A 22,086-nucleotide genomic window follows, 5' to 3' on the forward strand; every position below is an offset into this window, starting at 1 on the left:
ACTAGTAGTTTTGAGACACGGCATCGTGCCATGATATGGGTGCGTCTCCATGAAGTTTTTTTTTGGCAAGTGGTAGCTGCAATACACGGTTACTTTGGCTTGGTAGTGCTCTTCTAGCGCCGGTTCCCGAGCTCTGAGGTGAAAACCCTTAGGCTGACCTTTGGTGGTTGAACCTGACAATGGCGGTGTCTTGCGGGCTGGTTCCTTGTTGAAGGCATTGCTTTGGAGTCTGCTCAAACATGTTCTTCAAGGGAAAAACCCAAGATTTGACCTGCGATGGTTGGATTCCTCGACGACGGCGATTGTGCTTTGTTACCTTCGCGGAGGTGGTGTCTCCGAAGAACCTTTCTCGTTCGAGGTCTTTTTAATGTACTCCTTCTAACCTCCCCTTGCACACGAGAGGTAGGAGTATAAAATAAATCTGAGCCGTTGATTACATTAAGTAGTGGGTTTGATTAACTCTTACCTTCTTATCTCCTACGTGAAAAGAGAGGGTAAGAGGGTAAGAGGGGGGAAGAGAGCATGCTAAATTGCTCCTCTCGTAACTCGTGTGTTGTCAAATACGTTGGTCGACATTGATGCTGGTTTGTTGCAAGTCGTCGGCCATGTCAGCTATCTTTGCCTTTCTTCCTTCTTCTTTTCATTTTTTTTGGCAGTATGCATTGTTGTTGTCTCGACTAGGCCTTGATGTTGTGTCGTCGTTGATGTAATTGTTATAGCTTGATATTAATATGTTGGTCTTTCACAAAAAAATCACTCCTTCTGATTCACAATAAATGTCGCAGTTTTAAACTAATGTTGAGGGAGTATCCACTGGCACATAATTGACCAGATTACATGAAACTTAAAACGATCCATTGGTACAGGAGTGATGTGACACGTTACGGGCAGAGCTATGATGAATGACCGCTCACCTTCGCCCGCATTCCGCCTGCAGCTCCAGTCAGTGTACCTAACCACTGATCACTCACTCATTTCCTGCGGTTAATCCCATCCATTGCAGGTTACCTGGGTTGCTTAGCCATGGGAGAAGCTCCCCTGCTTTTGTGCGGATGAAGCAACAGGCAGGCGGCATAGCTCGGCCGACCGACACATATGGTTGGCTACAGCCGACGAACCCATGCAGGCCCTAACTAAACATATTTTTTTAGGAAAAAACATTACTGTGGGAGTATTAAAATTCTACGTACATAGTGTAGTTCTTGATGTTACTCAGGTTGCTTTTTGATCGATCTACCTATCAATGTACGTATACCCTCCCCGTAAAAAAGTACGTATACCCTCCGCAATTCCGCATGTACGTAGTATACCTCATGAAACCTTGCGGTTGGTCAGACTGACATACACGAATGATCGACGTTGCCGCTCAATTAGTTAGCTTTCGCGTCGCACAAGCTTTGTATCCACGGAAAGGGAAACGGCACTGGGGTTTCTAGGTGCGCCTTCTCCATCACTCCCATTCCTAATCATTCCATGCAACATCCAGAGAAAATGAAAATGATTCCACGCACACACACACAGTACACACACTCGCCTTATATATAAGCCATCGCAGTCCATCTTGGACGCTGATCCACTCGCATCAAATCTTGGCACACGCACATACATTTATATGTAATCTGCATCGCGATTTTGATTCAGATAGATAGATAGATGGTGACGACGATGGGGCACGTGGTGGCGCTCCTCTCCGCTGCCCTCTCCGGCGGCGTGGTCGGCTGCAGTCGCCACGACGACCACTACCACTCGGGCGGCTGCTGCGTGTGCATATCAAGGTTCCGCGACGGGGAGGACATACGCAGCCTGCCGTGCGGCCACGCCTTCCACCGGCAATGCGTCGACAGGTGGTTGGCGCTGTGCCGCCGGACCTGCCCGCTCTGCCGCCTGCACGTCGGCGGCGTGACAGATGAGCACCAGCTCAGCGACGACCTCGTCATCTGGTTCTCTTCTCTCTTCGTCGCCGGCTTGTAGCCTGCAGGAACATCAGTCCATCGCTGCTCTGCGGTGTAGGCTCTTAGTCGATGAGCATGTCAAGCATTTCTCATGGAGAAATCTCACCGCTCGTGGCGGGCCCTACTTCTACCCTTTGTTCTAGGCTTTGCTTCACTGATATAAGTGATAAACAGTTCAATATGGAGGCTCATGGCACCAAAAAGTTAAATTATGTCAAACAGACAGACGTCCTTCTCATTATACAACATGGGTGAAGTGTGCCAACAGTTATTCTAGTTGTCCCGACAGTTATTCATGTATACATTCTTTGCGGCCGCAAGTTGGTTGCTTCAAAACAACAAGTTACTGTAACTAATTCACTACGCTACACTAGTTGTCAACTGAAGAACTGCGACAGGCATCACCTGACCTCCAGGATCCATCGGACGCAGTCCTGGAGTAGCTCGAACTTCTGGCTCACCGCGACGTTCAGGAAGACCCGCATCTTGCCAAGGAACTGCGGCGCCTCCTCCTTGCACCGGAACGAACCTCCACAGTTGCACTGCTCCGACACATGGGCCGCCTTCACCTGCCTGCACCGGACGCACACCAGGTCCTGCAGGTGGTACAGCCTCTCTCGCTGCCGCACAATCTGCAGGAGCGCGTTCTCCATCTCCTCGCGGTGGTACGGCTGCCCGCACTGCGGCACCGCGCACCTCCACTCGTGGCCTTGCAGCGTCGAGTCGCGGCAGAGGTCAAGGTCCCGGCAATCGTTGCAATAGCTGCCAACATCACTCTATTTGTAAGAGACAGGGTGACGCTAACATAACAACATCAAGGGGAAACAAAAGCGGCTCGGTTCAAAGTTGCAATACCTGCAAATCACGTTCGGGAGAATGAATGAGGCACAGGGGTCTTGGAACTGTGCTTCTGGAGCAAATTCCTTTACACGGACCAACTTTAACAAGTTCTTTCGCATTCTCTGTCATAGATATATTGGATAATGAGAATATTAGTAATAATAATAATAATAATAATAATAAAGGAGTTAACTCTAAACCAGAACATGACACAGTATTCATAGACATGTAATAAATAATTCAAAATCAGGAGGCGACAGTACTACATTTAAGAGATATATCAAACTAAAATAGTCGGTTATGCACCGGCGTACATGGCCCCACCATGGCAGCTCCCAGTTATGGGATGGGATCCTCAATCTCTATATTATGTAGTCTATCAATTAAATTAAATTAGGAAGGTATCTTTCAGCTTGGCCCATAGGACAATTAGAGATAAGACCTACAATTTGTTACTAAGGTTGGGAGCCCCTATGAGGAATAAAGCAACCAAGAATTACAAGAATAGTTCTAATATTTTGCCACCAGGGGCAAGAGCCTCTTCTTAACCCTAGTGCACAACAGTACAGTACAGCGTCAATCAAGAAAGAAAACCATGCTATTAGACTGCATTTCACTTGACAACTAGATTGTGACACAAGAACAGTACAGGTAGGACACTGAACAAAGTTGATGAGCAGATGAAGATAACACATAATACCGGTTTTAAGTTGCTAAAGACAAAAGGAAGTTATTGCAGGCTGAATATGGTTCGATAGAGAATTACCAGAATATCATGCTGAACATTCTGATCGAGAGCAAGAACAGCACATATATGTTTAATGAACTCCAATGCAGCATCGCCTTTATGTAAGTGAGGATCAAGTTCACTATTTGAAGGTCCAACTGATTCAGACTTGCCTTTTCCTTTGAAATGGAGAAGTATATCGCTCACAATTGTGAGAAGCTTTTCCGCAAAATAAGTGCCGATCTGCAAAAAAAATAACAGATTAGAGGAGGTCGTGTTTGATGATTCTGACAAGGTATAAAAAAGGTGGTAAATTCCTGGTTGGCAGGGTGTACCTTCATGGGCAAAAAAAAGTAGACTAAATGGCTAGAAAATTCCATTTGAATGTTGTAAAGATCATACTATATGAGCGTGTGCAAGCTAATTAAACCTACTACCACCAATGGGTTGAGCAATTTCCATGATTTCTGAGGTGTTCAATTTACTAAAGCAGTAAAACCTCGCAATGAAAATAAAAAGCCAAAAAGATTCTAGATGTACTTCAATTTACTTTAACTATGTGTACAGTTTACATCTTCAAATTCATGGCAAGTTAAGAGTAACATAAATGAAAATAATCTGAGAAATGATAAACTAAAAGTAATTGGAAGGACAAATATCCTCGTAAATGAAGATTTCATGTTCGAATTCCCAGAGAACATATCTATTTTGTTCCAGAATTTCATGTCTAAGTTTTGAAGGTTATTACGACACCCTTACATAATATATTGCAGAAGATATATTTTTTGTGTCAATCTATGCCCACACCAGAAGTTGACTGAAGTGCACAATAAACAGAGACAGCATGGCATAATCAACACGCAATTAAGTGGTTACGGACTAGATTACACTATAGACAATGCCAATGTCCAGAGTGTCATATAATATATGAGCAGAGGATACTGGAATTACCTGCCCACGGAGGTAATCAACGACCTGTCCCTCAAGATTCTCAGCAGCCATGATTGTTATAGATGGAGTACATGAGGTGTCATCCCTCATAGCTGCTCGACAAGCTACTTGTTCTTTCATGTATTTCCATGGAACATATAGGAACTCCGATACGATCAAGACAAAGTGATCCTGGATATTTTTAAAGAATGTCAAGTGATTGATTATCAATTGCAGAACTATTACTGAACATTTGATGCACAATTGAGAACGCCGCAGTCAGCAAAGAGAAATGCTAATTTCAAGTGCCTTTTGACTTAAGATGTCTGACCTGTGTAGCTTTGGGCAAGTATTCTGCTATGTTCCAGCTTGACACGATGTCAATATCATCATCACCATCCGAACTGTCTGCAGATGTTACATTTTGTGTTTTGGCCTGAATCCCACCGTAGTTGTACTGAAACAGGAAACAGAAAATGAAACATCAAAGGTGGAAGCGTGTTCTTAAGACGAACAGTTAATTAGTCCATCTTTCGTAACACAATTAAATATACAAACCTGATCCATGAACAGTAAGGAGTGCCAATAGTGCAAAGGTTCCAGCTCTATCCACTCGAAAAGATCCCTAAAACACAGATGTTCTTAGTTTCACTTAGGTGACACACATATCTGCAGCAGGAGGTCAAACAGTACCTTGTCTGTAAGGTTTTCAGCAAGCTATCACAGTATGCACGTGCTGACGGCAAGTCCACTTTTCCGGTATCTATGATTATCTTAGAAAAGTTTGCAAAGATAACATTAGCTCCAAGCTTTCGAAACTCAGCTAATAATAGAGCAAAGACCTTCTTCATGACCTGATAAAGTTTGACAGCCCAAAAGAAAAGACAGGGTAAGGAAACTTACAGGCAAAGAAACAAATGCCCACAGGGTATCAAATGATACAGAAATAGAGAAGAGCATTCATCACTACGGAAAATACTTATTACACCACAAATGTATTAGCAAATAACAGGCAACCTGTAACTCTTGTAGCAATAAAAGAAGTCAAAGACTGACAGAGAAGTAATTTAACTTACATTATGAAGGAGGCGATGGAGAGCTGGGTCATGAAGTCTTGATCGTGGGCTGAAAATGTAGACATGAGAATGTCAAAAGGGCATATTAAAATTAGAAAAACAATTAGTAAGAGGTTTAAGTGCAAACATATCGAATTATAACCTGCAAAGCCAACGGTAGAGATGTTGTAATATCGCATCAGCAAATACATTTCCAGAAGACACTGCATCCGAGATGCATCTTTGAATGAGTTGCTTCAGCACTTGGAAAGCAGGTAGACACAAGCTGGCGTCATTATAGTCAGTCTCGGTGGCATTTGGACCAGGAGGAATATCATTTTCAAAGTTGCCGATAGATCCTCCTTCCATTTCATCCACTTGACTGCTCTTAAGGAGAGAATTAACCGCCAAATGATGAATCTGCAGAAGAAATATGTGCAAATGTAACTAAATTACCAGGAGATACATAACCACATGTGAATGCAGATTTGCAAGAGGCCAGACGCCAGACGCCGGATCAACTCTCCCATCTTTGAGCTGTTTGCTCTAGCAGCATGGGATATTTGGAACCAACGGTTTCAAGGCTTAGTTCTTCCAATCATGGAAGCATAGATTTCAAGATCTATCTCTGCTAGTCTATAGGGTCAAAGATACCCTTAGGCTACATGTTATCTCTTTCCTAGAACGCTAGTAGTTTTGCTTTCTTTCGTTTGGGAACCCTAAATATTTATCTCTTTCCTAGAATGCCAGCTCCTACTGTTTTCAGGATGAGCTTATTACGTTCTATGATGTCCAGGCAAATGCATTATGGGCCTACCTTAAGCTCAACAGAAATCCTCCTATAAGCGCCAGGATATGTTAGTGCAGGTTGAATGACCTGCAAAATAAGGTCATATTTAAGTCAAGCAGCAAAAAGAGAAAAGGAAAGCGTAAAAAACCAGGCAGTCTTAAGACAGCAAAAGAGGGCTTCTCACTTCATCAGCAAAGCATGTATCTCCTTCATATGTGCCGCCTAAATCAGGAATACCATCATCAGATATCCATAGTACCTAGCATGTACATGTCAGAAAGAAACTTAGAAATTAGATGTCCATACCACACCATGCTAATTGCACTCAGCTTTGTGAAGAGAAAAAAAGGGTTCCAATATATAATTTCTTGAAAACTAATTTTGAGAAAGGACACATGCAAGGGCCAAAGAACTTTTAGCACATTTTGAAAATAACTCGATCAAGCTGGCGTGACAAAGGTCTCAGCATGCCATCATTCCTAGTTTCCTACTTTCATCAAAAACTGGGCACTACGAAGGCAGAATCAACAAGTAAAAGATTGGTTTTCCAAGTCTACACCCCAAACTATCACACAAAGTCTGGATAAGCCCCACAGCATAACTTATTTACCCAACATCCGAACCATGCTAAAGTACACCCCTGAGGTGGTTTTGCTAACATTGATCCAACCATCCAAATCAGCATGGTCTTGCCACTGTGTTTGCCATAATGTCATGCCAACTTTCGCTAGAATTGGATGGTAGTCTCTCCCGGTTCTGTCGCAGCATTGCCACGAAAGCATGTGTACCATGTTTGACGAAATATCCCGACGCGGTATTGGTGAGACTTGTATGAGATCTCACATTTAGGTGAGATCGTGAGATCAACCCCAAGAAATCATATTTAGACATTTCAAAAAAATCTGAAATTATTTGACATCATTCATGTGGGGTATGTTTACAGCTCCGAAAGAATCAACTCAAAACTCAATGTAAATTTAGAATTCAAAAAAGACAAATTTGAATGTGAATAGTAGCAGCTTTGGTGAATAATACTTTGACACTATTCACATCCGATTTTGATTTTTTTGTTACTATTGATGTAAGCTGAATTAGGAGCTGAAACTTTTTGGGGTTGTACATCAAACATTGATGTGTGTCTACAAAAAAGTTGAAAATGTTTAGACATGTATTTTTTTTCAAAAAAAACGATCTCATAGATTTCACCTAATGTGAGATCTCACACAAGTCTCCCCCCAGTATGTATCAGGGCAATGAACGTAGGCCAGAGTAACTGCAGGCACAGCCATCTGAAAACTTGCCATCCAAGATGCCCAGCACTAGAGCAAGGAGATGACTGGATCTGGCATTGCCCGACTCGAGGCACAGGCTCAGTCTCACAAACTCCTAGACCTCAGGTTTAGTGGTTACTTGCCTAACCAACATAGATGTTCAAAGTTCTTCCTATTATGTGCACACTGTCTGGAGGTAGTTAAAGCCGGGGCTATCAATCAATCATTTGAGTGATGGTGGCACCGCAGCTCTGTACCAGCTGTGTGGCCTGCCTCTGATGCTCCCTCGTAGGCCAGCACCATGGCTCTGTGTGTGACGTATGGAGCTCGATATGCCAGGGGGAAAGAGGAACAACACTAGAATGTTGAGGTGGAACAAATTGAAGGATCAACTAGGCGTAGCATTGTCGAGTGAGTTCGGATCTGTCACCACAGAGCAAGCAGGGAAGCGAATCCGCTCCAGAAATTGGGCAGAACAGCAGTGAGCACTTACGGGATGTGGAGAAGGTGGTTAGGTAGATGCTGCCAGGTTGTGATGAGGGGATGAATACTTTTTTTTTGCTAATTATGTACTTGTCACAAAAATCAAGTGGCTGGCAAAGGAAGTGACAAACCCACATTGATTTGGATCAATGTAACCAAAACCACCCTTCCCCGACCTCTTCAAGGAAATCCAGGCCTCTCCACAGCATGTACGCCACATTAGGTGGCTGGGTATTGGGGTTCTGGCTTGGACGCTTTGAACGGTCCGCAATAAACTTGTGATCCAGCGTGTGCCTCTTCGACGTGTGTATATTTGCAGCTTTGGCGGCCGCTTAGCCACCCTCAGGACCGTGATGCCATCAACATCATTGCAGATCTTCGCGCGATGGCTCTCCGCTTGGCGCCGCCGCCTCCTCCACCGCCTCCCGAGCCGGATTAGACTCTTCAGGTCTTGTGCTACCGCCTTTATTTTCATTTCCTTAGGGCTTGTTGAGCTGTGCCCTCAGCAGAACCCTCTCGTACTTTGTTGTGTGCTACCTTTGCGTGTGTGTGCGGTGTGAACTTTTGTGGGATTTTGTGGCTCTGGTGGTTCGCTTTATATATAAAGCGGGGCAAAAGCCTTTTTCGGTAAATCCAGGCCTCTCCACAGCATGTACGCCACATTAGGTGGCTGGGTATTGGGGTTCTGGCTTGGACGCTTTGGACGGTCCGCAATAAACTTGTGATCCAGCGTGTGCCTCTTCGACGTGTGTATATTTGCAGCTTTGGCGGCCGCTTAGCCACCCTCAGGACCGTGATGCCATCAACATCATTGCAGATCTTCGCGCGATGGCTCTCCGCTTGGCGCCGCCGCCTCCTCCACCGCCTCCCGAGCCGGATTAGACTCTTCAGGTCTTGTGCTACCGCCTTTATTTTCATTTCCTTAGGGCTTGTTGAGCTGTGCCCTCAGCAGAACCCTCTCGTACTTTGTTGTGTGCTACCTTTGCGTGTGTGTGCGGTGTGAACTTTTGTGGGATTTTGTGGCTCTGGTGGTTCGCTTTATATATAAAGCGGGGCAAAAGCCTTTTTCGGTAAAAAACAAGGCCAGAGGGGGGGGCGGTAACCCCTCGGCATATTTTTATAGAAGGAGCCAGAAACACAGTTGTAGTATCTGCTCCCTGTGGGTGTCGAACCCGGCTGGCCTGGAACACAATACAGTGTCCCTACCATTGAGCTAGTGCTCAGTTCTCTACCAAAACCACCCTCTGTAACTGCCTCAAGGTGTAGTAAGCAGGAGTTTAGTCAAGAAGAACTTCACAAAGCTTTCGCGTATGACATGATACGCAAAGCTTTTGCGTATTGAAATGATAGGCAAAGTTTTTAACTCGACCAGAAAGCAATTTGTTCCTTGCAAAAAATGGCCCTAGTCACTAAGTTTTGAATTTTGCTTTGCACTTCTAACAATACAAAAAAGAATCAACTTCACCATCCTGAAAGCTGGAAATTCTGTAGTGCTATACCAATCCAATGTTCAGTTGAAGACGTGGCAGTAGTCAGGAGCATTTGCCTTGTGAGATGAAAGAGCTTTCTTGAAATTATCTTGGACTGCCCTTGTCCATCAGAAAGTTAACAAAAGCCCAAGTTCAACCTATTATTGATAGAATTCCTGACCAACTTCCGGGATGGAAGGCCGAGCAATTATGGTTAAGGCTGTGCTAACCTCTATGGTTAAAGCAATCAGAAGATATTTCTTGTGGAGAGTAAGGAAAGAGACTAAAGGTGGTCACTGTTTGATTGCATGGCCGAAGGTTTGCCGATCCAAGGAACTTGGAGGTCTTGGTGTTCTTGACTTCAAAGGTTGGGCCCTGCGAATACGATGGCTTTGGCTGTGCATAATACCCAGCCGGATAAACCTTGGGCCAGGTTCACTATACAAGATGGACGGCTGACCGCCTTTCTCGGAGGCGTTTGCCACATCCAGAATGCTGCCTGCTTTGTGATCAGGACGAGTCTTCCTTCGGTTGGTTGCCCATAGTAGATGATGGACGGCTGACCGCCTTTCTCGGAGGGGTTTGCCACATCCAGAATGCTGCCTGCTTTGTGATCAGGACGAGGAAACGATACATTACATCCTTGCATCTTGTATCTTTGCAAAAGAGACCTGGTCGCTCCTGTTTAGATATCTTGGTCTCCCTGACTTGGTGCCCCAATCACCTTCTGCATTTTTCTTTGACTAGTGGTCCAGAACCATCTCTATTGTGCGAGGTTCTTTGCAAGCTGGTTTGAACTCCTTAATTGTGCTTGGTGCTTGAATGATTTGGAAGCATCAAAATGAATTTGTATTCATCGGGAGTTCACCTAATGTCCAAAGGGTGCTGCTGGCCGTGTCAACTTCAACCTGGACAAGGTCATAGCTGTGGCACTAGAAGCTAGCATCGGTGGACTGTGCGGCAAGCTTGAGGTTGTATCCCTACTAGGCCGCGTGTTTCACTTCTCTGTATCCTCCAAGCGTGTTGGCCTCCAGATTGTCACAACCTGATTCTATGGGTGTGTTTGGATCGATGCCTACGGCAGCCAAGCCAAGAAAAATTGGGCGTTGACCAGAGGGTGAGGACGTGGTTGGTTGTGGGCCAATAATTTGGCTCGCACGGACCAATGCTGCTTCACCAGTTCATTTTGGCGCCAATGCATTGGCGAGTTGCCGGCGGCAGAAAGCTGCGCCAATTTTTTGGCAAGCCCGTAGTTTAGTAGGGCAAGCAGGGGCATCATGCCATCATCCAAACACACCCTATAGATGTGATACTTTTGCTCTCAAGATCTGGCTAGATCAGCTTGAGGCTAATTCTTGAGCTAGTGCCTAGCTTTCTGCAGTTTCATCCTTCTGTTAACACCCCGACCCAAATATTCTCTAATTCAATAAAAAAATACTATCAGGGCCTCCCCTGCAGTTTTGCACTCAAAAAGATAAGGGGCTCACCACAAGGAACAGAACAGAAGTAAAGTGTGATTTAACCTATTTAGATAAAATACAGCCTAATTACATCAACTCAAGATAAAACAAACCTGTTGTTGATCATGCAATGCCCTTGAGAAGAACACATCAGCAGTAAAAAGAAGCCAATCAAGTTCAAAGTTTCCCAATGGCACCTGTTTCAGTAAGAATTGATGTAAAGTCATTTCATGTAAACTGAAATAATTCACTAGAACCACAATAAAGAACCCCTACATGTGCATATCTAGCAAGTGAAATTCTTTCATTGAACCATTGAGTTGATGCAGCACAGCGCTGCATGCTTGTTCTACCAGCTGTCGCTTGCCAACCAAGAGCCTGGATAAATAGGTGTAAGCAAAACAACAAGGCAAAGAAACAAAAATGCAAAGAAAATATAACCATTGGGGCCCCCATTACATACCTGATAGTTGTTGTCCCGTGCATTGCAAGGAATGGTTACACACGGGAAATCATCAAGTGCACGTACAGATTCCCTTATAGCTTGGAGTTTAGGGCATTCAATGATGCCTATGACAGGTCCAGGATGTTGTTGTCTGAAATATTTCACTTAGTTTATCGTAAGAAAATATCTGAAATAATCATTACTTGGCTAGTTCTCTTTTGTTGAAAGCTTTGACTAGTATATTGCTAATGACCCAACTGGTAGAGACAGACATTCTTCAATTTAGTAACATTTGATCGATACGAGACTCTACTCCATTATTGGCGCATGTACATATTTACGATGCTATTATGCATCTTGCGAAAAAAAAGAATATTAAATTGAGATTATGCTGAATAATTTTAAATTCAGATAGTTTTATTAAACATGACTGGCCAGTACAGGTAATCAGTAAGTTACCAGCAAAACCAGGCTACAGAAACTGAAACTGAATACATACATGTTCATACCTGTTAGTGCCACAGCTTACTGAAGCAATTCAACAGCATAGACAACTCACAGAAAGAGAATGATGGAATATGATTGATGCTTGATTTAAACAGAAAAATGGCTTACCTGTACTCAAGTAACATTCGTTGCACATATTTGCTACCTGCATCCATTGATGTGTGGTAGTCCACCTAAAATAAGGAATCAACGAATCAGAACTTAGCAAAGAAACAGCAAGGTCAAGTTTGTGTTTTATGTATCATTTTTCCCAGTCATACATACCTGGAAAGTGAGATTTTCATGCAAAGGGTCAGGAGTTTGGCAAGCATCCCGAAATTGCTTTTCAAGAAACGCAGGTGACAGTTCTTTATTGCGGAAAGGATTGATAACCACTGCATGTACTCTGAGAGATGTAGGGAAGTACATGACATATACAGCCCTTCCTTCAGAGACACTGGAAATAGGAGAATCCATAGATCAGTGTCAAATGAAAATCAACATTTTACCGTAAGAGCACAACGGCTTATGCACGGCAACAAGACTAGCATTGAAAATGCCGGTTATCCAACATATCAGTACTCAAGACTATATAGTTTTGATTGGTAAATTGCAGGGAAATTGCTTTTGGATCCCAGACCCCATGGAACCTGAATTTTTTAAAAACACAAAAAAAAAACATATTTTTGAAGTTTCAAATTCTGAAAAAAAATACACATGAACATAGGGATGTAGCCTACGTTTATGTACAATTTCATGATGAAATGTATTTTGGTGCAAGTTACACACAAAAAAAATCCATGTATTGCTAGCACACTAAAAATCATGTAATCACTCTAAAAGTCCATGGGTTTTTTTTGTGCAGCTCACACCAAAACGTATTTCATCATGAATTTTTACAGAAATGTAGTATGCATCCCTACGTTCATGTATATTTATTTTCAGAATTTTTTGAAACTTCAAAATATGATAGTTTTTTTTTTCAAAAACCAGGCCCCATGGAGCCTGGTAGCAAGAAATCCACTATCCTAATGTTCAACCTACCATACATTTAGGAGGGTAAAGATAGTTTTACTAGTAACGGTCTAGTTTTCATGAGAATCAATCCTTGGGTCCTGGAAAGGATTAAAAATAACATTTTACTCCGCAAGTGCTTGAATGAATGAACTTCTCTTGCCTTTTCTACCTTGACAGAGACAAATAATGGGTTTAAGTGATCCCTCAAGGTAAAGTATATGATGAGTGAAAAATACAAATATAATGCAGAAATAAGGCATTAAAGAAACAATAGTATCTCATGCAAAACATCTTTAACTCTAGTTGTACAATGATACTTGCAACAAGCAAAATATAGAACTGGTAATAAAGCAATTCAAATCAATTTAGATAGCCATTGTAGGTCTTCTCACAGCTATCATCAGGCCTACCTGTGGTATAGATAGAAAAATGAAACTGTTTGTTCCAGGTATGAGAACTCTGCAGTTGTTTTCATTTGCAACTCAGCAAGATCCCATCCATCTTGGATATTTCGTTTCTTCGCAGATTTGTCCACTTTGCAGACACAACCAATTTGGAGAATAGCATTTAGCTCCAGTGGAATTTTCGTCTCATATATGCCCTAGATGCAAGTCCAATATCTGTAAGGGGATAAAATAGAAACAATACAAGACCATATGCACAAGTTGGCAAATACTCACTTCAACATCTGGCTCTGCAAGATGAGCAGCAAGTTTTCTTCCTTCAGCCCTGAACTGTTCTTCACTAGTTACAACCTGGATGCTACAGCCATTAGTATGTAATCTAAATCGCATCCCTAGTTACTTTCCAGCTACTGTTTTAAGATTTTCACCTCGATGAGATTGAAAGATGGTTTTCCATGAGGAAGAATCTTCTTTACACGCCTTCCTGGAAACTCATCTGTGATGGGAGCTTTCGAGTTTAGGTAGAAAACTCTAGGCACATTGATGGGAATCTTGAACATGATACCATCAGCAACAACCCATGCAAAAAAACGGCCAGGCAATGTACTTGGAGCAAGCTGGATTATCTGATGCGGAACATATATATGAAATCATCAATTGTAATAAATATAACTACAAATAGTACAGAAAATAATAAATTTTGAAAATTTACATGCCTGCCAATGTGATCTAAAGAGGGACAATTCTTGTTTCTGGAAAAATGTAGACCGATTCCTACCATTGCCATGTAACTGACTGACATTTCTTGCAGAAAACAAATTATTACTGGGACCCTCGGAAGAGGCTGCAGCACCCAACCTGATAGAAGCAGAAGCAAATATGAGCATTGATTGTCCATCAGTACTTAGTTTACTCAGCTTAGTCTCAATTGCATTAGTGGCTCCAGCATAACAGTAGATGAGTTCAAATAACATAAGTTGTCTATTTAACCCATACAATGTATGGATGGTCCATTGCTTAAAAAACATAATAAAAATTGTTTTCAATGACATCTGGAACACTGGAAGCTGGTGCAGCTATCATAGCACCACAGTAAGAGTTCAAGTACTTTATATGATGTCTTGATCTCATAGGCAGGCAAAAAATAGTACACCGCCCACATAGGAGCGCCACACTGTGTACACTGAATTCAGTCAGTAACAGTTGTAGTCTCAAGGCAAAACTAGATGAGTAGATGTTGGCAATTGGCACCCATTTTATGCATTTGCCAAGCAGCCAAGGTTCATTCTCTTGCATAAATTGGTACATAAGTGTTAGATGTGGGTCATTATTGGTGATGGGCAACCTTAACCCATCAAAGGATGTATCTTTGGAACTTGGTTTGCAGATAAGCATGGAACTCAAGATAATTCATGGCAAGATCTCAAAAAAATTCGGAGCGCGGAACTCAGACCAGTGTAATCTGGCGTCCACGGGCGCCGCTGTTGGGACTGGCACTGCAGCGGACCCGCCATCCTCAGACAGGACGTAAACATGCCAGTTTTGGAGGTTTGACTGAGTTCAGCACCCATCTGGTTCGTAGCTGCACTTTTGGCGAGATCCCTTTTCTACGATGTGTTCAACGCGTCCAAGACTTAGAAAAGTATGGCAAGATTTCCTTAGGCTAGAAAAAGGTATGGCTCTGATTTCAGTAACCTAACCATAGGCAAGTTTGACAAAAGAAAGAAAAATGCTGGAAACTTTGGCAGCCTTAGTATATGAACCAAGCATCATGCTCTTTGAAATGAATCTGCCTGGAGTGAAAAGTAGAATTTGAATGTGGGAGAGGACAATTAGAAGACATCTAGGAGGACAAGGAAGTGTCAGAGACAAAATCCAGCCAGGAAAGTCTCTGCCACCAAAAGGGACCAGGCCCATCTCTCCTCAACTATGAAAGGGGATGTGTCCCATTGGTTTTGTGCATCCAATCCCATGAGTTCTGATTTTGAAACTTGTCTTATTTTAGTTGATAGGGCAGCAGAAATCTGCTAGGTAGACCTTAGCTTTACATTATATGATGATGACAATACAGCCCTTCATATTGCTCTAGTTGACTAAGTTTTACTTCTACCTTGCCTCTTCTTTCTTGTTGATCATCTAGTATACAGGAAATATTTTCTTTATATTAAAAGCATTTCTATCTAATTAGTGGGTCCCTTTAAATCGTAGTGATTAGGTCGATGTTGTGAATCCTTGCGTTTTAGTTTCTTTCTTGGTTTTGATTGCACACAGATTCAATACATCCTTACGATCAAGGGTCATCACAGCAGCTATTGGTTGTCACCTAGCAATATTTACTAAAATCAAACAGAAGGGCTCGGATCTACCAGGCAAAAAATATTTAACTGTGTGTATAGTTTAGTTGTGTAATCATTACCTTCGACGTTTCTTCTGTTCGCGGACATATTTCCATTTTCTCTTCCTGGCCTCAAGCCATCCTTGGTAATCAGTGCTTCTATCAACTCTTTCATCAGCAGAGTCATCTCGGAGTGGTTCATTTGACCTGATTACAGATTTTTGCTGGTTTTTGCAATGACCCAAACTAGCTTTTGCTGATGGTGACCCATTTGGATGATTTTCTTTGCCGATGTTAAAACTATGGGAAGCAGTAGCTTTTCTCAAACCTTTGTCTGATGTTAATAAATCCTCTATGTCTCCAGTTCCATTCAAGTTATGCATCCCCATGTCTTTATTCAAGGGACTGAACATATCACGTAGTTTGCGCTGGCGAAATCGATCATCCTTCTCTCTGACCTTTTTATGCAACCAATCAGGATGAAGAACTCGGGGAACAGGATTTGAAATCTGTAGAGTTGAATATCTCAGAAAATGGTGCATAATAATTAACAGGAACAAGAAAGAGTTATATATTACCTTTTGCATCGCTGCAGGAATAGTTATGATCTTCTGAATAGCCGAGCTTAGGCGCTGCTTGTAGTAAGACCAATCAAGAATAAATCGGATGTTTGCTTCCGTGGAGACTTTGCACCATTTTCTTAAATAGAACTTTGCAACCTCTGTCAAATACGAGGATAGCAAGAGAATGTAAGTAAGTTGAACAGTTTGGGGATACAAAAGCAGCGATTTGCATGAAAAGTATTACCAGCATCTGTCTCAAAAATAGCCACCGGAACAGCACGCTCGCTCACTGGGGTGCCCTACATTATTTGGGAAAGACAAAATAACCATAAACAAATTAATACAACGGTTCAATCCACTTAAAATTATAGGAGCAAAGCAAACTATTGTCATCAAATGAATGAGGGGATTCTTGTCCAGATGCTGAAAGGGTCACATAATTTATTGGCAAATATAAAGATTAATAAGTTATAGGGTAAAAATCTTAACACTACAGTACTTACTTGTGGCTCTCGTGCAACTATATATTGGCAGTGCAGTCCTTTGTCTTTAACCATTGAATCTCCAAGGAATTCTGCAAGTCTTTTTGCTGTAGTTACAGCACATGACTTCTGTTCTCCATAGTCAACAAGGGACTTACTCATTGTGCTTGACTCTGATATGAACCCAAGCAACTCACTGTCAGAAATATCAATTCCTTGATTCTGCAATAGACAAATATTGTTAGATAATACTGCATGGGTTTAGCAATGCAAGTGAGTAGGTTAGACAAAGAGGATACGATTGTGAATTTTGCAAACCACTTACGTCCAGTAGATCTAACCAGCGGTTAGCAACAGAGGCAACAGCTGCATAGCACTCCTCTAAAGTAGAGCCATGGAGAAATTTATCAAATACCTCCGCCTACAAATAAAAACATAAATCAAAGAAAATGTATTAGCCATATACTAACTGATGTAGTAGTCCCTGTATTCCTGTTTAGGATGCAAAAATTAGTAACTGATGCAGAACTGGAGCATGTACCTGAAAAACTTTGATGAGCTTCAGCTCACCTCGACGCTTAATCTCAAAGCCTTTAAGTTCTGCCAGGGTTCCATCTTCATTGAAGACAGCATACCTCTTCTTTATCAGAATCCCTTCCTCTTTAGAGGCAGGTAGAATCATGGCCTGTAATTTTAGCATGCATTGTGACATGCAAATAAAAGTTATGATCAGTTTTGGGATTAGACAAACTAACTTGGATCGGGGAATGGATATATTGCATGAGTAGAAGGAAAGTGGTCCTAATAAATCACTTCACCTTGTATGGTCCATCTACCTCAAATTCGATGGAGCATTCACTATTTGTTGTGTATAGCTTGCTTACAGGATCTTTCAATGTCTAACAGGACAAGACAGGAATAGAGCAAGTATTATTCCAGTTGTTAGAAAGAAGAATATCAACAATGGATGAACCTAATAATTTAAAACATAACTTGCAGAAGAACAACTCTTACTTGATATTGATCATTGGTGTTGGTTCTTGCAACATCAACATTAAGCATCACACATGGATAAGATATTGTGAGCTTCTTCTCAGCTCTGCAATATCATCAACTAGTGTTAGCATACTAAATTGAGTGTTCATTGGAGCGTCAGTTCATAATAAACTGGGTAAACGAATCATTTCCCTGGATAGACAGTTACTCGTTTTTTTACTACCGTAAATCCAAAAGAAAGGTAGCTATGAATATGATTCACATGAACTTAAGAACTGAACATTCTTCAATTTTGGTCACTTGCATACTAAGGCGCATAAAATAACAAGAATGGACTCTCAAGCAAAATCATAAAAAAGGGGGCACCCAGTGCTGAAAGCTCCCACACAAGGTGGGGTCTGGGGAAAGGAATTTCTAGACAGCCTTACCCTTGCATAATACTTCTGCAAGGAGGCTGGTTCAAACCCAGGACCTACAGGCCAAGTGGAGAGACTCTACCAGTGCCACAAGTGGAGAGATTCTACCACAAGAATGGACTCTCAAGCAAAATCATAGTATCACATTTTTACAAATTTTACTACAGTATTATGATCAGAATAAGTAGTTGAACTAGTGTCCTGGAGAATGCGCAAAAAAAATTGCACTAATGACAATTCTACATAAGGTATCTTGCCACTAACTTGTGCCTAACTCATTGTTCGAATCACAACAGCAGCTTTTTATATGGAAAAGAGAACAGACTAGTGATAATCAGGCAAGCACTATACTCAGCAGAAACAAATACTTCCATTGAAATACAACAAATAGATAATTAGTGTCCTCACTTTGTCTTGAAAGTAAAATTCTCTGGGAAAGAACCAGGCAAAACACACCAAATGCCATCTGTGTCGAGTTCCAGTGGTCTTCCAATTTTGTCTACAAGTAATCGAGCATTTTGGATGATCTTTGCACCAGTATATGTTACAACACCAGCCATTTCCATAGAGTACCATCTTGCACCCCTAAATCAGAAAGTACATTCGCTATTAAATACCTTCCTTTGTATTGAATAAACTAGTATTACATTTCCATGGAGTACAATATATGGAGACAAAGGAAATACTGTCTGTATAAGTTACACTTACTTGCGCATAACATATCCATAAAAAGAATTTAATATGCACTTGTGAGCAAGTTGCAAAGAATCATATAGCACAACCATGTCCTGCAAAAGTAAAGTAGACATGCACTAAGAAGAAGCTCAAAATGACCAAAAACATAATAAGCACCTAAATAGGCATCACTGAACCTGTGCTTCCTGAATTTTGATAGAATTTCCACTGGCTTTTGCTTCTGACAGTTTTCCTTTCCATGTTTTATTCAGGCCTTTGTATTCGTACCTTCTATCACGAAAGCTGCAGCACCAAAACAAGGGGAGATTTTACAGCAACTCCACAAAAAACACTAGCAGAACAATAGTATGAAATCAACAAGAAAGTGCAGTTTTCTTCATCAGAAATTATCATGTGAGATTAATCCAAGACCAAGTTACTATATAGTATACCATCAACTTTTTTTGAAAGCTAGTATAACACCAACTTTAGGGTTATAATGAACATCTGACAGACCTTCGCACTGTATCAACGTAGAAAGAATTTTCACGCATGCATATTCCAGCTTCTCTAACTTCTGTAATTGGTTTGTCAACTACTCTTTTGTACGCCTGCATTGTGCAATAAGTATAGTCAGTGAAGGCCCACCAAAAGGGTTAATCCATGTGAATTCAAATATACTACCTTCTGGCAGTACTTCTTCAAACGATCCTTCAGCTTTAGTAAATGCTCTGGTTTTGAGAGGTCGAGGAAAGGCTTTGAAGATGTAACTCCACCAGTTTGAATCATCTCTGACTCAATTTGCCTCTTTATATGATGATAGTCACTAGAAAATAGAATAACATTAGAACGGAAACTCAACATATTCATGCAAGTTTGTAAAGCTTACCTCTTTTTTGCCGTGTAGGTTTCTCCTCGCCAGACCCATTCAAGCGTTCTAAGGCAATTCTTTCCAGGGCGATTGAAATCACATGCTGTGCAGTCCACGTCTGTAACTATGGATGGTGGCTGCCATCAACAAGTGAGGAAAAAAAGCTTAATTTGGTTGCTGGGTTATAATCATGCAAATGTGACACTACAAGCGATGTGACAAAGCTGAATGTTTCTGGTGATATCTTTCATGGTATAGGGTGATTGGCATATCTCATCGATGTGTAGCACTGTCATCAGCAGACATAATATAAACCCCCGCCTACGTAATAAGGGACGGACCAGTGCTAGAAGCTCCCACACCAGGTGGGATCTGGAGAAGGATTATACGAGGCAAGCCTTGCACATGCACAGTGCAATGCAGAGAGGCTGCGTCAAATCCAGGACCCCTTGGCACAAGCGGGGAGTACTTCACCACTGCGCCAGGCCTGTCCTTCATACCTCCGCCTAGGTGCCTGCTGAAAGATGTATCTAATATCTTACATCACCCGCCATTCCATTATGACCATAACAGCTAAACTTTTAGTTAACTGGTTTGTTCATGGAACTATGATGCAGCAGCAAGAAATCCTAAGCTATCCAGCACCCCTTGTGCTGATTTGACACATTGGACCTGTGAGACTTGACATGAGTGGCAGTATTAGAGTATGACTGAACTGCTTACCTTCCCCTAAAGACACGTGAACGGAGAACGTAGTCACTCACTCTCACCAAGTTCTGGTGGCAGTGACAGCAGCGCTGCTGCTTGCTCAGTTTTGCCATAGTTCAACTTAGTTGGTTCCGTCACTTTTTTGCTCTTTGCCTTTTTTTTTGCTTTCTTGTTTAAGTTGGTTGGGTTTGTACTTCATGTCTTCTCGGCATTCTTCTTTGAAGAAACAAAGACACACTTGATGCGTATTTGAGAAAAAGATTTGGGGTGAAAACATCTAGTGCTAAACATGCCAAACAAAATTTTGTTAATGCAACAGTCCAGATTTCCCATCCAACCTTCATATTTTCTATAACTCTCAGCATGATGCTTAAGCAAACGGTACCCAAAGAGATTCTGCATCTCAGCCGGATAATCTTCACAAATCACCATACCACCAGAACGCCAAAAAAGTAAGTTCAGCTATCCTTAACATGATAAAACCTTATCACTCATGGAATTATCAATACCAGCAATACAGCATTCGAATACTTCATTAAAGTATAGAAAATTACCTGGAGCCTATTTGTCAAAATGATATTTGGATACATTGCAGCAACATCCAGATGATATATAAGAGGGCATTCTTCACGAGTTGGGTGGTCTCGCAATGAAACAAGCTGTGAATTTGACATGACAACAAAGGTCAATCAAGCATGGAGCTGACAAGTTATAACATTTTATCGATGCCAGTTATGTAGATATTATGTTCAGCAACATCTTTCTATAAGAAAATAATTAATATCCTTGATATATTAACAGCTGGTATTTATAGTATGATCTGACAGCACAGCACACTGAGCTAACAAGTCTGCTTCGTTTGGTGCCTAAGCTTTCCAAGCCGAATCTTGGCAATCTAAGAAAAATTAGCCTTACATTGGCTTGCTCCAGTTTTGGCACCCATTCGGCTAGCTCCGGTTCTGGCTTGGAAACTTATTTACTAAACCAATAAGGCCCAAGCCACCCAACATTTGCAAAATCAAACCTCAAACGGTAAATAAGTATCTTGGTAATCAAATAAAGAATGAGCTAAAATGGTTGAATAAATTTGCTTCAACAGTCAAACTTTTCATGTTTCAGTGTAACCAACTATGGGAATTGGCACTATGCTTCAGTTTGTCACATGGTCTTAAAGACGCTGGACAGAGAGTGAAGATCAAAGACCACAGCAGGACAGGACACGGTACCTTTTGCTTTATGGCATCCTTGACTTCATCATAATTTGTGACAGAATCAATATCCAATTTTCCTTCCACAGCAATGGCATATTGCAGATCACGGTCAAGGTTTTCAATTAGTTGCTGAAAGAACAAAATGCATTGAGTTAATACACTGAACGTATGCATACAAACTCTTGTATGAAACCACATCAATGTCCTACAAATTAATAATCCAACCAGGTACAAAAAAGCTCAGGAACATTTTCACTAAATTAAATAACATTTCCAGAAGATTATAACTTAACTTACCTCAAATGCTGAGGGTTCCAGCTGAAATTTTGTAGGAAGATCAGATCTAAATACACCAGTTTCAAGACACTCAACATGACCACCGATGTATGTTTCGCTTTCTACTAGACGGTTATTGTAAAACTTCTCCAGGTCAGCTTGGTGCTTGTTAGGACAAATGATATTAGCCTGGAATGCCTATACATCAGAAGAAACTGATTTCA

General features: G+C 41.6%; 2 protein-coding genes across 2 annotated transcripts in view; one reads left to right on the plus strand and one right to left on the minus strand.

Annotated features, from left to right (window-relative positions):
* The first annotated feature begins 1,569 nt into the window (after positions 1 to 1,569).
* LOC119331855 (probable E3 ubiquitin-protein ligase XERICO) lies at positions 1,570 to 2,161 on the plus strand. Its single transcript, XM_037605031.1, has one exon. It carries the CDS (start codon positions 1,654 to 1,656, stop codon positions 1,969 to 1,971), a length of 318 nt encoding a protein of 105 aa, XP_037460928.1. The 5' UTR covers positions 1,570 to 1,653; the 3' UTR covers positions 1,972 to 2,161.
* The window catches only part of LOC119331850 (DNA polymerase epsilon catalytic subunit A-like), a 25,201-nt gene continuing 5,276 nt past the window's right edge, over positions 2,162 to 22,086 (minus strand). Inside the window, exons 13-49 of the mRNA XM_037605029.1 lie at positions 21,884 to 22,060; positions 21,602 to 21,715; positions 20,930 to 21,034; positions 19,686 to 19,804; positions 19,481 to 19,622; positions 19,313 to 19,407; positions 18,994 to 19,099; positions 18,830 to 18,909; positions 18,530 to 18,706; positions 17,724 to 17,808; positions 17,528 to 17,608; positions 17,251 to 17,394; positions 17,035 to 17,130; positions 16,731 to 16,931; positions 16,472 to 16,526; positions 16,243 to 16,385; positions 15,746 to 16,173; positions 14,046 to 14,187; positions 13,758 to 13,955; positions 13,606 to 13,680; positions 13,336 to 13,526; positions 12,194 to 12,365; positions 12,038 to 12,102; positions 11,441 to 11,573; positions 11,254 to 11,355; positions 11,091 to 11,174; positions 6,479 to 6,553; positions 6,322 to 6,381; positions 5,668 to 5,924; positions 5,526 to 5,574; positions 5,143 to 5,303; positions 5,008 to 5,074; positions 4,781 to 4,906; positions 4,471 to 4,641; positions 3,559 to 3,762; positions 2,808 to 2,914; positions 2,162 to 2,714 (exon numbers count right to left, since the gene is read on the minus strand). Coding sequence (XP_037460926.1) covers positions 2,354 to 2,714; positions 2,808 to 2,914; positions 3,559 to 3,762; positions 4,471 to 4,641; positions 4,781 to 4,906; positions 5,008 to 5,074; positions 5,143 to 5,303; positions 5,526 to 5,574; positions 5,668 to 5,924; positions 6,322 to 6,381; positions 6,479 to 6,553; positions 11,091 to 11,174; positions 11,254 to 11,355; positions 11,441 to 11,573; positions 12,038 to 12,102; positions 12,194 to 12,365; positions 13,336 to 13,526; positions 13,606 to 13,680; positions 13,758 to 13,955; positions 14,046 to 14,187; positions 15,746 to 16,173; positions 16,243 to 16,385; positions 16,472 to 16,526; positions 16,731 to 16,931; positions 17,035 to 17,130; positions 17,251 to 17,394; positions 17,528 to 17,608; positions 17,724 to 17,808; positions 18,530 to 18,706; positions 18,830 to 18,909; positions 18,994 to 19,099; positions 19,313 to 19,407; positions 19,481 to 19,622; positions 19,686 to 19,804; positions 20,930 to 21,034; positions 21,602 to 21,715; positions 21,884 to 22,060 — 5,148 coding nt within the window. The 3' untranslated portion in view covers positions 2,162 to 2,353. The remainder of the gene's footprint in view (positions 2,715 to 2,807; positions 2,915 to 3,558; positions 3,763 to 4,470; positions 4,642 to 4,780; positions 4,907 to 5,007; positions 5,075 to 5,142; positions 5,304 to 5,525; positions 5,575 to 5,667; positions 5,925 to 6,321; positions 6,382 to 6,478; positions 6,554 to 11,090; positions 11,175 to 11,253; positions 11,356 to 11,440; positions 11,574 to 12,037; positions 12,103 to 12,193; positions 12,366 to 13,335; positions 13,527 to 13,605; positions 13,681 to 13,757; positions 13,956 to 14,045; positions 14,188 to 15,745; positions 16,174 to 16,242; positions 16,386 to 16,471; positions 16,527 to 16,730; positions 16,932 to 17,034; positions 17,131 to 17,250; positions 17,395 to 17,527; positions 17,609 to 17,723; positions 17,809 to 18,529; positions 18,707 to 18,829; positions 18,910 to 18,993; positions 19,100 to 19,312; positions 19,408 to 19,480; positions 19,623 to 19,685; positions 19,805 to 20,929; positions 21,035 to 21,601; positions 21,716 to 21,883; positions 22,061 to 22,086) is intronic.

This window comes from Triticum dicoccoides, chromosome 1B (genome assembly GCF_002162155.2).
Source record: "Triticum dicoccoides isolate Atlit2015 ecotype Zavitan chromosome 1B, WEW_v2.0, whole genome shotgun sequence".
Classification (NCBI taxonomy): domain Eukaryota; kingdom Viridiplantae; phylum Streptophyta; class Magnoliopsida; order Poales; family Poaceae; genus Triticum; species Triticum dicoccoides.

What these genes read in the sequence shown, in the direction of transcription:
- LOC119331855 (XM_037605031.1), top strand. Translation starts at nt 1,654, where the DNA reads ATGGTGACGACGATGGGGCACGTGGTGGCGCTCCTCTCCGCTGCCCTC.